The 13,421-nt window shown below is 40.0% G+C and overlaps 1 protein-coding gene across 4 annotated transcripts in view; it reads right to left on the bottom strand.

Moving 5' to 3' along the window:
* SELL (selectin L) overlaps positions 1-13,421 on the bottom strand; it is a 982,371-nt gene that overhangs the window by 629,328 nt on the left and 339,622 nt on the right. For all 4 annotated transcript variants that reach the window (XM_044300881.1, XM_044300880.1, XM_044300879.1 and 1 more), the window contains exon 3: positions 10,648-11,031. In XM_044300881.1, the coding sequence (XP_044156816.1) occupies positions 10,648-11,031 (384 nt within the window). The remainder of the gene's footprint in view (positions 1-10,647; positions 11,032-13,421) is intronic.

Below are 13,421 nucleotides of genomic sequence, written 5' to 3' on the forward strand. Positions count from 1 at the left end.
CTTATTGATCATAGGGGTTATATTTAAAAGATTATATCTGGTCAGATCTGCACTGATTTTGATACCCAAATATCGTATAGAATCGGTGAGACTAAGTGGCCTGATACCCGAAATGCCATCAGGAGGTGATCGAACTAGGGGTAGAAGTTCGGACTTGTCCCAGTTTACTTTATATCCTGATAATAAACCATATTCTTCCAAGATATTCATAACGGATGGAACAGCTTTCCATCCCTGCCTCAAAAACACAAGGATATCATCCGCGTACAGACTAATTTCATCCTCATCTCCCCTCCCTACAAAGCCAACAATCTCCCCAGACTGTCGGATTCTACATGCAAGGGGTTCCAGCGCCAGGGCAAATATCAAGGGAGAGAGGGGGCATCCCTGCCAGTATAAATAGCCCACATATGACCCCATTTTGGAAAGAAGACACCCCAAGGTATTCCGTCAGGTGTATGGGGAGTTCATGTAAAATTTTATTTTTTGTCACAAGTTAGTGGAATATGAGAAAAAAAATTATAATCATTTTCCGCTAACTTGTGACAAAAATAAATAAAAAATTCCATGAACTCACTATGCCCATCAGCGAATACCTTAGGGTGTCTACTTTCCGAAATGGTGTCATTTGTGGGGTGTTTCTACTGTCTGGGCATTGTAGAACCTCAGGAAACATGACAGGTGCTCAGAAAGTCAAAGTGCATAAATTAATATTTTTGCACCATAGTTTGTAAACGCTATAGCTTTTACCCAAACCAATAAATATACACATTTATTGCATTTTTTTGTCAAAGACATGTAGAACAATACATTTAGAGAAAAATTTATATAGAAATATAGTTCTATTTGAAACATTTTACAACAGAAAGTGAAAAATTTAATTTTTTTGCAAATATTTCGGTCAATTTCGATTAATATCAAAAAAGTAAAAATGTCAGCGGCAATAAAATACCACCAAATGAAAGCACTATTATTCAGAAGAAAAGGAGGTAAAATTCATTTTGGTGATAAGTTGTATGACCGAGCAATAAACCGTGAAAGTAGTGTAGTGCAGAATTGTAAAAAGTGGTCTGGTCATTAAGGGGGTTTAAGCTAGGGGAGCTTAGGTGGGAAAATACTGCAATTATATTTTGGGTTTAAAAAAACATGTTTTGCAATATTCTACATCTGGGGCCTTTGCTGCATTTGTCACAGTGAAATACAAACTTTAAATGCTGTAGTTATATTCTAGGTTTAAAAAAACACCAATTTTTGGCAAGACTCTACATCTGGGGCATTTATTGCATTTCTGACATTGACATACAAGCTTTAAATACTGCAATTATATACTGGGTTTAAAAGAAAACACACCCATTTTGGCAATATAATACATTTATGGCCTTTGTTGCATTTGTGACAGTCACATATAAACTTTAAATACTGCAGTTATAGTCTGGTTTTAAAAAACCACACATTTATGTCAAGTCTATACATCCTGGGCCTTTGCTGCTTTTCGGACAGTGAAATACAAGCTTTAAATATTTAAATTATATTCTGGGTTTAAAGAAACACACATTTTTGGCAAGACTCTACATCTGGGGCCTTTAATGCATTTTTCACAGTGAAATTCAAGCTGTAAATATTGCAATAATATACTGGGTAAAAAAAAAAAAAATTTTTGTAAGATAATACATTTTGGGTCCCTTGCTGAATTTGTGACAGTCAAATACAAACTTTAAATACTGCAGTTATATTCTTGCTTAAAAAAAAAAAAAAACACCCATTTGGGCAAGATAATACATTTGCGGCCATTACTGCATTTCTGGCAGTCCAATACAAGTGTTAGAAAATGCTTGTATATTCTGGGCTTAAAAAACCACACATTTTTGCAATACCCTACATCTAGGACCTTTGCTGCATTTGTCACAGTGAAATACAAGCTTTAACCCCTTAAGGACCAGGCTATTTTTTGCAAATCTGACCAGTGTCACTTTAAGTGGTGATAACTTTAAAACGCTTTGACTTATCCAGGCCATTCTGAGATAGTTTTTTTTCTGCACATATTGTACTTCATGACACTGGTAAAATGAAGTAATTTTTTTTTTTTAAGTAATAAAAAAATACCAAATTTACCCAAATTTTTTAAAAAATAGCAAATTTCCGAGTTTCAATTTCTCTACTTCTATAAAACATAGTAATACCTACAAAAATAGTTATTACTTTATATTCCCCATATGTCTATTTCATGTTTGGATCATTTTGGGAATGACATTTTATTTTGTGGGGATGTTACAAGGCCCCACAAAATGACCCCATTCTAGAAACTACACCCCTCAAAGTATTCAAAACTGATTTTACAAACTTTGTTAACCCTTTAGGTGTTCCACAAGAATTAATGGAAAAGAGAGATACAATTTCAAAATTTCACTTTTTTGGCAGATTTTCCATTTTAATTTTTTTTTTTCCAGTTACAAAGCAAGGGTTTACAGCCAAACAAAACTCAATATTTATGGCTCTGAATCTGTAGTTTACAGAAACACCCCATATGTGGTCGTAAACCACTGTATAGGCACACGGTAGGACACAGAAGGAAAGGAATGCCATATGGTTTTTGAAAGAGATTTTGCTAGACTGTTTGTTTGGACACCATGTCCCATTTGAAGCTCCCCTGATGCACCCCAACAGTAGAAACTCCATAAAAGTGACCCCATCTAAGAAACTACACCCCTCAAGGTATTCAAAACTGATTTTACAAACTTTGTTAACCCTTTAGGTGTTCCATAAGAATTCATGGAAAATAGAGATACAATTTAAAAATTTCACTTTTTTGGCAGATTTTCCATTTTAATAATTTTTTTCCACTTACAAAGCAAGGGTTTACAGCCAAACAAAACTCAATATTTATGGCTCTGATTCTGTAGTTTACAGAAACACCCCATATATGGTCATAAACTGCTGTACAGGCACATGGCAGGGCGCAGAAGGAAAGAAATGCCATACGGTTTTTGGAAGGCAGATTTTGCTAGACAGCTTTTTTGGACACCATGTCCCATTTGAAGCCCCCCTGATGCACCCCTAGAGCAGAAACTCCAAAAAAGTGACCCCATTTTAGAAACTACGAGATAGGGTTGCAGTTTTGTTGGTACTATTTTAGGGTACATATGATTTTTGGTTGCTCTATATTACACTTTTTGTAAGGCAAAGTAACAAAAAATAGCTGTTTTGGCACCATTTTTATTTTTTGCTATTTACAACAATCATCTGACAGGTTAGATCATGTGGTATTTTTATAGAGCAGGTTGTCACGGACGCGACAATACTAAATATGACTGGTTGTTTCAGTTTTACATAACAAAGAATAAAATAAAATAAAAAAGATTCTTTCGTGTCTCCACATTCTGAAAGCCATAGTTTTATTTTATTTTTTGGCGACTGTCTTGTGTAGGGGCTCATTTTTTTCGGGATGAGATGACGGCTTGATTGGCACTATTTTGAGGTGTGTATGACTTTTTGATCGCTTGCTATTACACTTTTTGTGATCTAAGGTGACAAAAAATGGCTTTAGGGGGTAGGTCATGTGATATTTTTATAGAGCAGGTTATTACGGATGCGGTGATCCCTAATATATATACTTTTTTATATATGTAAGTTTTACACAATGATTTCACTTTTGAAACAAAAAAATGAATCATGTTTTAGTGTCTCCATAGACTGAGAGCCATAGTTTTCAGTTTTTGGGCGATTATCTTAGGTAGGGTCTAATTTTTTGTGGGATGAGATGACGGTTTGATTGGCATTTTGGGGTGCGTATGACTTTTTGATCGCTTGCTATTACACTTTTTGTGATCTAAGGTGACAAAAAAATTGCTTTTTTTACATCGTTTTTGTTTTTTATTTTTTACGGTATTCACCTGAGGGGTTAGGTCATGTGATATTTTTATAGAGCAGGTTATTAAGGACTTGGCGATACCTAATATATACTTTTTTTTATTTATCTAAGTTTTACACAATAATTTCATTTTTGAAACAAAAAAATTATGTTTTAGTGTCTCCATAGTCTGAGAGACATCATTTTTTCAATTTTTGGGCGATTATCTTGGGTAGGGTATGATTTTCTCGGGGTGAGATAATGGTTTGATTGGCACTATTTTGGGGTGCATATGACTTTTTGATCGCTTGCTATTACACTTTTTGTGATGTAAGGTGACAAAAAATTGTTTTTTTCACACCTATTTTATTTTTTTATTTTTACGGTATTCACCTGAGGGATTAGGTCATGTGATATTTTTGAGAGCCATAGTTTTTTTTGTTTTTGGGCGATTGTCCTAGGGGCTCATTTTTTGCAGGATGAGGTGACGGTTAGATTGGTAATATTTTTTGGGGCATATGCCTTTTTGATCACTTGGTGTTGCACTTTTAGTGATGTGAGTTGATAAAAATGGCTTTTTTATACACAGTTTTTATTTTTTATGGTGTCTATCGGATGGGGTGGATCATGTGATATATTTATAGAGCCGTTCGTTACAGACGAGGCGATACCTAATATGTGCGTTTTTTCTTTATTTTTCAATTTTCTATTAGAAAATCAGGGCAATGGGGCGTGTTTTTTTTTTTTTTTGCTTGAAACTTTATTTTTATATTCAAAACACTTTTTTTTACTTATTTTTTTTTTAACTTTATTTCTGTCCCACTCTTTTAGGGGTCCGATCCCCTGTATTGTAATGCATTGCCTGTTAGTGTATGACACTGAGTCATACACTAACAGGTTGCCTAGAAGACTCACCCTGAGGCTGGATCTCCTCGGCTCCCGTAGAAGGCAGTTCCTGATGCCGTGCTGGGTATTGGGCAGCCTCTGCACGGCATCTGGCTGCCTTGTCACGCATCGGGTCCCCACCAGAGCAGCACGGGGACTCGATGCGATCACTAACCTGCCGCAAACAACTTCTATGTCGCGGTCAGCACGGACCGCGGCATAGAAGGGGTTAATCCGCTGGCATCGCTGTAAACAGCGATGCCGGCGGATACAGCAGGGGCCCGGCTACCAGGGACTGCCGGACCCCTGCAGTGATCTGGCGCACACTGCTCCGGTGCCAGACGATCATCCCGTCGTGCATGTACGGCGGAATGCATTCTGGCAATGCATCCCCTGCCGTACATGTACAGCGTTCTGCGCTAAGGGGTTAAATGCTGCAATTATATACTGGGTTAAAAACACACCCATGTTTGCAATACCCTACATCTGTGGCCTTTGCTGCATTTGTCACAATGAAATACAAGCTTTAAATACTGCAATTATATACTGGGTTTAAAAAATTATAATTTGCGCATGAAAATACATTTGCGGCCTTTGCTGCATTTCTGCAGTCCAATACAAGTGTTAGATACTGCTGTTATATTCTGGGTTTAAAAAAAAACACCCATGTTTGGCAAGACCCTACATCTTGGCCTTTGTTGCATTTGTCACAGTAAAATACAAGCTTTAAATAATGCAATTGTATTCTGGGATTGAAAAAAAACACCCATTTTGGGCAAAATAATTGATTTGTGGCCTTTGTTGCATTTGTGACAGTAACATACAAAGTTTAAATACTGTCATTTTAGTTTGGGTTTAAAAAAAAACCACCCATTTTTTTTCAAGACCCTACATTTGGGGCTTTTGCTGCATTTCTGACAGAGAAATATAATCTTTAAATACTGCAATTATATTCTAGGTTAAAAAAAAACACAAATTTTTGCAATACCCTACATCTGGGGCTTTTGCTGCATTTGTCACTGTAAAATATCAGCTTTAAATGCTACAATTATATTCTGGGTTTAAAAAAAACACCCACTTTTGGCAAGACCCTCTATTTGGGGCCTTTGCTGCATTTCTGACAGTGAATTACAATCTTTAAATACTGCAATTATATTCTTTATTTAAAAACGCCCAAAGACCCTACATCTATGGCCTTTGCTGCATTTTTCACAGTAAAATACAAGCTTTAAATACTGGAATTATATAATGGGTTTAAAAAAACATTTTTTTTGCAAGATAATGCATTTTTGGCCCTTTGCTGAATTTGTGACAGTCAAATACAAACTTTAAATACTGCAATTATATTTTGGGTAAAAAACAAAACAAACATGTTTTGCAATGCCCCATTTGCTGCATTTGTCACAGTGATATACAAGCTTTAAATGCTACAATTAGATTCTGGGTTTAAAAAAAACACAAATTTTTGCATTACCCTACATCTGGGACCTTTGCTGCATTTGTCACAGTGAAATACAAGCATTAAATACTGCAATTATATTTTGGGTTTAAAAACCACCCATTTTTGACAAGACCCTATATTAAGGCCATTTGCTGAATTTGTGACAGTCAAATACAAACTTTAAATACTGCAGTTATATTCTTGTTTTTTTTTAAAACACCTATTTTGAGCAAGATAATACATTTGTGTCCTTTACTGTATTTCTGGCAGTCCAATACTGGTGTTAGATATTGCTGTTATATTCTGGGTTTAAAAAAAAGCACCAATTTTTGGCAAGAAAACAACCATTTGGGGCAAGACCCTACATTTGGGGCCTTTGCTGTATTTGTCACAGTCAAATAAAACTATTCAATACTGCAGTTAAATTGTTGGTTGACAATTTAATTGGGACTGTGAAGTAATTGTATAAAATTTGCCTGGCACACTGTTGTGTGACCTCAAGACATAAACCATCTGTTGGTTTGGTGGGTGTCACGACCCTTGGTGATGGTCGTGACTCCTTGGGAACCGCATGCAGTTGCCCGCGGTTTGGTGTTGTGTCAACCGCAGCTGGGGGCACTTAGTGGTTTGCCTCAGGTGCGGTTGCCACGGACAACAGGCATGCGTGTGGTTGCCCTTGGCAACGTGTGTTTGTGTGCACTTCCTTTGTCTGTTTGTTGTGCACGAGGTCATGTTTGTATGCACTTAGACACCTCCCTTCACTTGCGGTTGTCCGCGGCAACGTTTGGTGTTGTGTGCATGTGGTGGCAGTGTCTCGGCCTGCTGGCTGTTCTTCAGGACACGGTTGCCACGCATGCCGTTGCCGGCGGTAACAGATGAGTGTGTTTGTGTGCTTTTCCCTTTGTGTGGCTTCACTACCTTCCCTGGTGTTGGAAGGGTTAACTCCCTTTCTGTGTGTGTGAGACACTGGGTGTGTCTATGTGGGTGTGGCCTCTTAGGCCTATAAAGCCTCAGTGTTTGGCATTTGTCAATGGGTTGCTTCAGCCATGCCTAGCTGGAGCAGCCTCCTGTGTATATCACCTGCCAGTGGGGGCCACCCTTGTGGTCATAGGTTTATTTGTGAAGTTTATGTCTTGATGTTCAGTTGATGTTTTCCTTTGTCTTTGTTTATTTGCAACTACGGATGTCCTGGTTACCTGTGCGTTATGTGTGCTGTGTCCTCTAGTTGTTCTGTGGACATTAGTAGTGCATGCATGGGTTCCAGTCAGCGTGGCTGTGACAGGTACGTGTGGAACTAGTTGTTCGCCTGTCATCTGTATGTTGTATGTGTTTCCCCATTCCTTGTAGCTTGGCCAGTGAGACCCCTGTTCCTCCGTGTCCAGAAGGAACAGGCCGTCTTACCTTGACTCCTAGTTCAGGGACCGGTCGGAGGGTGAGTTAGGGATCCGAGGTTCCTGAGTATGGGCCCTCCTACCTTCAAGGTCGGCCCATGCAGCTAGGAGTTAGGGTCAGGTTAGGGACGCTTTAGGAGGTGACCTGCTCCCTAATCCTGTTGTCCTGGCCGAGCAGCCTAACATCTTCTGGCATCGCACGGCTGAGGGTTATCCCTATCCTCAGCCGTGACAGTGGGTGAACGCAAAGAATGATAAGATCATCAAATATGGTTCGTGGCCCCGGTCGTGGTGCTGCTGGCTGAGCTCCTGTTGCAGGTAGAGGACGTGGTCGATCTGTGCCAGCTACACGCACAAGTGAAAAACCTTTCTCAGGTGCGAGTAGGCGACAGAACCTTCAGCATTATTTGGTAGTGCCAAATGCAGCTCTACGAATGGTGAGGCCAGAACAAGTACAGGTCATAGTAGATTGGGTGGCTGACATTGCCTCCAGTTCCTTCACATTGTCTCCCACCCAGTCTCCTGCTGAAAGATCAGAGTTGGCACCTGCACCCCATGTCCATCAGTCCTTCACCTCACCCCCTTGCAAATCAGCCAAGCAGTCTGAGCCCCAAGTCATGCAGCAGTCTCTTCTGCTTTTTGATGACTCTGCTAGCAGGGTTTCCCAGGGCCATCCAGATAGCCCTGCCCCAGAAGTGGAAGAGATTGAGTGCAATGATGACCAACCACTTATATTTCAGGATGAGTATATGGGAGGACCACCGCAGCACGTTTCGGATGATGACAAAACACAGGTGCCAACTGCTGTGGCTTTCTGCAGTGTGCACACTGACAAGGAGGGCAGGAGTGAAGACTGGGTGGAAGATGATGTGGAGGACGATGAGCTCCTCAACCCCACATGCGAGTGACCTGTGTAGTTTGGAGGAAGAGGCGGTGGTCGCAAAAACCAAGAAAGGTCTCTGGCTCCTCCTGCTTCCTCTTCTGCTGCAGTCTTTCCCTCTTCACCCACCTCATGGCTCCAGATGGCGACCAAAATGGTCGCAAATGCGACCTAGAATTCCTAAATGGCGACAAGACTTTGTATTCTTGTCACCATTTGCGCCTAGACCCACCGCTGCTCTGCCGCTTTCACAAACTGACATGACACTCGCTGCTCTCAGAGCGTGCCATGTTCTCAACAACACAGGGGAGAAGGAGGCAGTCCATTCCCCCTGTACTGCTGCCGCTGCCACCAATGGGCTGATAGCAGGGAGAAGGCGGGGAGGGGCTATGGCCACTGCGCCACCAATGAATATAATTTATGCTTAATACAAACGCAGGCTGCGGGTGCCGGACATATCCCATACCCGGCACCCAGCCTCCATGTCTGCGCGCTGTGATCCGCCGCTATATTCATATGGTGGTGCAGTGCACAGCACCCCCCCCCCAGCCACAGTATTATAAATTATAATCATTGGTGGCGCAGTGCGCGGCAACCCCCACCAAAGCATTATAATCATTGGTGGAGCAGTGCGCCCCAAACCCCCCCCCCCCCCCCCACTCAAGTATTATCATTGGTGGCAGTGGCAGTTCCGATCGGAGCCCCAGCAGTGTAATCCTTGGGCTCCGATCGGTTACCATGGCAGCCAGGACGCTACTGAAGCCCTGGCTGCCATAGTTGGCTGGCTCCCTGTTGCTGTTTGCACAAAGCACAGAGCAGCAGGGACAGTATGGAGTCCAATTCACCCTGATAGAGGTCTATCAGTGTTAATAGGACAAGGGATGAAAGATCCCAGGTTCTAGCCCCTAAGGGGGTAAATAGGTATTAAATAAAAATAAAAAAAGGTTAAAAAAAAACACCTAAATATTAAGTTTGAATCACTCCCTTGCCCAATTTTACACATAAAATATATAAACAATAAAAAAAATTACATATCGCCACGCCCGAAAAAGTGCAAACTATTAAAATATTTAAAAATATCTCCTATTTGGTGAATGCCGTAACAGAAAAAAATGTGCAATTTGACATTTTTGGTCGCCTTGTCCTGACAAAAATTACGATCGGACTGTTCTATTATGGCCAGACGTTCCATAAAATGTTGAATGCACGCAGATTTTTTGGTGTTTTATTTTTTTTACCCAAGTATCTAAATACTTTTTTATGGTATCGAAATCAAGTCAAAATGTTGGTTTCGTGACAACCCTAGGTAAGACATGTGTTTTTTTTTTTTTTTTTATATTATACCGTTATTATATGTATTTTAAATTTGGCGACTAAAAATTTAAATTTGTCTCCTAAATTTTTCAGGTTAGGAGCCAATGGCTCCTTGATATTTTTTTTAGTCTGGAGCCCTGCACCTCTGGAGTGACAGTGGCACCTGCCACCCCACAAACAGAGTATCTACCAGCAACACTACCACCTGGGTGAAAGCTCCCAGTCTCATCTGGAGAGGATGAGACTACAAACTACAGCGGCCGCATAACATGACTGTGTCTGTACAAAGTAATAGTTCCCAACACAATAATAGTGCCCATTTAGTGCCACTACTTTTAGTTCTCTTAAACAGTAATAGTGCCCCTTTACTGTCTTTACACAGTGATAGGGTCCTCTTAGTTACTCACACACACACAAATAAAATGTGTCTCATACAATAAAATTACCCTGCAAAAATAAAAATATACAAATATATTATCACCTACAATGTTCCCATGATGAATGGAGCAGTTCTGCTGCAGACTTCTTGACAAATGTGCAGCTCAGGTGGATTGATCAGTGATTGTGAGTTAAAACCAGGATTTGAGCCTCCACAGACAGTTTAGAACTACACCTACTGTAGTTTTGGCTCAAAATCACTGATGAAAACCACTGACTGAACACTGACTGTATGAATAAGTCATAAGTGTATGGCGGTATAGGAATACGATCTCTCCCTGCTCCACCATTAGTATTAAAAGTGGATACAGATGAAAGGAGCGTATAGGGTGGTTTTAACGGTGTAATCATTCCACAATGTAACAATATCAATCAACAAGTAGTGACATTTATAATCAAAAGCTGAAACACCTTTGCGGTATATAATTATCAATTTAAAATCATATCTTACCAGTATAACATAGTGCTCTCTTCTTCTTGTAGCATGCATCATCATTCCACTTTCCCGAATCTTTAGTACGTTTAATGTATATCTCAACACAATCTTCTTTATGCTGTCTATTATTTGGTTCTCCAGTACCCCAGTTTTTAGCTTCCTCTGTAAGTGTCTTGTTGGTTCCCACCCAAGTCCATGTGTTGTTGATTTTCCTTATCCCTATCCAGTAGTAAGTTGGGCTTTGTGGAATGCTTGTTTCAAGATATTCAATCTCTTTTTTATTTTGAATTGCCACTAAGTCGGTGTATTTACTCTGACAGTACCTTCGAGCTTGTTCATATTGCATGGTCTCTTCTGAGTAGTGATAGGTCCAACAATCAACAGAAAACATCAATGTCCCTGTAACACAGTAGATGTTATTAAAATATTTATTTTTCTGAAAGTATTTAAAGAGGACATGTCACCATCAATTTCAGTGTAATCTGCAGGTAACTTGTTCTAGAGCAGGAAAAAAACAAACAAACAATGCAACAGCACTCTGCAAACACAAATACATTTTGTACAACATTATTTGTTCCTGTCTGCCAATGACAAGGTGATCTCTTTAGTGCTGTTGCACTGGGTTTGTTTTTGCTTTTTTGGGGAAAGATATAGCATATTGTGTGATTTTTACATTTAAAGGGACACCAAACCTCAAAACATATAAAAAATTAATACATACAGTACAGACCAAAAGTTTGGACACACCTTCTCACTCAAAGAATTTTTCATGACTATGAAAATTGTAGATTCACACTGAAGGCATCAAAACTATGAGTTAACACATGTGGAATTATATACATAACAAAAAAGTGTGAAACAACTGAAAATATGTCATATTCTAGGTTCTTCATAGTAGCCACCTTTTGCTTTGATTACTGCCTTGCACACTCTTGGCATTCTCTTGATGAGCTTCAAGAGGTAGTCACCTGAAATGGTTTTCACTTCACAGGTGTGCCCTGTCAGGTTTAATAAGTGGGATTTCTTGCCTTATAAATGGGGTTGGAACCATCAGTTGTATTGTGGAGAAGTCAGGTGGATACACAGCTTATAGTCCTACTGAATAGACTGTTAGAATTTGTATTATGGCAAGAAAAAAGAAGCTAAGTAAAGAAAAACGAGTGGCCATCATTACTTTGAAAGTGTCCCTAAGTGCAGTCACAAAAACCATCAAGCGCTACAAAGAAACTGGCTCACATGCGGACCGCCCCAGGAAAGGAAAACCAAGAGTCACCTCTGCTGCGGAGGATAAGTTCATCCGAGTCACCATCCTCAGAAATCGCAGGTTAACAGCAGCTCAGATTAGAGACCAGGTCGATGCCACACAGAGTTCTAGCAGCAGACACATCTCTAGAACAACTGTTAAGAGGAGACTGTGTGAATCAGGTCTTCATGGTAGAATACAGTATCTCCTAGGAAACCACTGCTAAGGACAGGCAACAAGCAGAAGAGCCTTGTTTGTGCTAAAGAACACAAGGAATGGACATTAGACCAGTGGAAATCTGTGCTTTGGTCTGAGGAGTCAAAATTCGAGATCTTTGGTTCCAACCACCGTGTCTTTGTGCGACGCAGAAAAGGTGAACGGATGGATTCTACATGCCTGGTTCCCACCCTGAAGCATGGAGGAGGAGGTGTGATGATGTGGGGGTGCTTTGCTGGTGACACTGTTGGGGATTTATTCAAAATTGAAGGCATACTGAACCAGCATGGCTACCACAGCATCTTGCAGCGGCATGCTATTCCATATGGTTTGCGTTTAGTTGAACTATCATTTATTTTTCAACAGGACAATGACCCCAAACACACCTCCAGGCTGTGTAAGGGCTATTTGACCATGAAGGAGAGTGATGGGGTGCTGCGCCAGATGACCTGGCCTCCACAGTCACCGGACCTGAACCCAATTGAGATGGTTTGGGGTGAGCTGGACTGCAGAGTGAAGGCAAAAGGGCCAACAAGTGCTAAGCATCTCTGAGAACTCCTTCAAGACTGTTGGAAGACCATTTCAGGTGACTACCTCTTGAAGCTCATCAAGAGAATGCCAAGAGTGTGCAAAGCAGTAATCAAAGCAAAAGGTGGCTACTTTGAAGAACCTAGAATATGACATATTTTCAGTTGTTTCACACTTTTTTTGTTATGTATATAATTCCACATGTGTTAATTCAAAGTTTTGATGCCTTCAGTGTGAATCTACAATTTTCGTAGTCATGAAAATAAAGAAAACTCTTTGAATGACAAGGTGTGTCCAAACTTTTGGTCTGTACTGTACATGTATAAAAATGTCCCTTTTAGATTTCCCTGAAAGACTGGCAGCAACAGACGTTTTGCTGAAATCTTACAGGCAGATAAGAGCTCTTTTATTAGTGTCTCCATCATGTTTATTTCTAACGCATGTTCTACACTGTGCATTTTTCACATAGCCTTGGCCCCTGTACAAATTAACCCCTTCTACACCGGGCCAGTTTTCACCCTCCTGCCCAGGCCATTTTTTTGCAAATCTGACATGTGTCATTTTATGTGGTAATAACTTTGGAACACTTTTACTTATCCAAGCCATTCTGAGATTGATTTCTTGTGACATATTGTACTTCATGACAGTCATAAATTTGAGTCAATATATTTAATCTTTATTTATGAAAATAAAACGAATTTACCAAAAGTTTTGAAAAAATTGCAATTTTCAAAATTTCTATTTCACTGCTTTTAAAACAGAAAGTGATACCTCATAAAATATTTATTAATTAGCATTCCCA

This window comes from Bufo gargarizans, chromosome 7, assembly GCF_014858855.1.
Source record: "Bufo gargarizans isolate SCDJY-AF-19 chromosome 7, ASM1485885v1, whole genome shotgun sequence".
Lineage (NCBI taxonomy): Eukaryota > Metazoa > Chordata > Amphibia > Anura > Bufonidae > Bufo > Bufo gargarizans.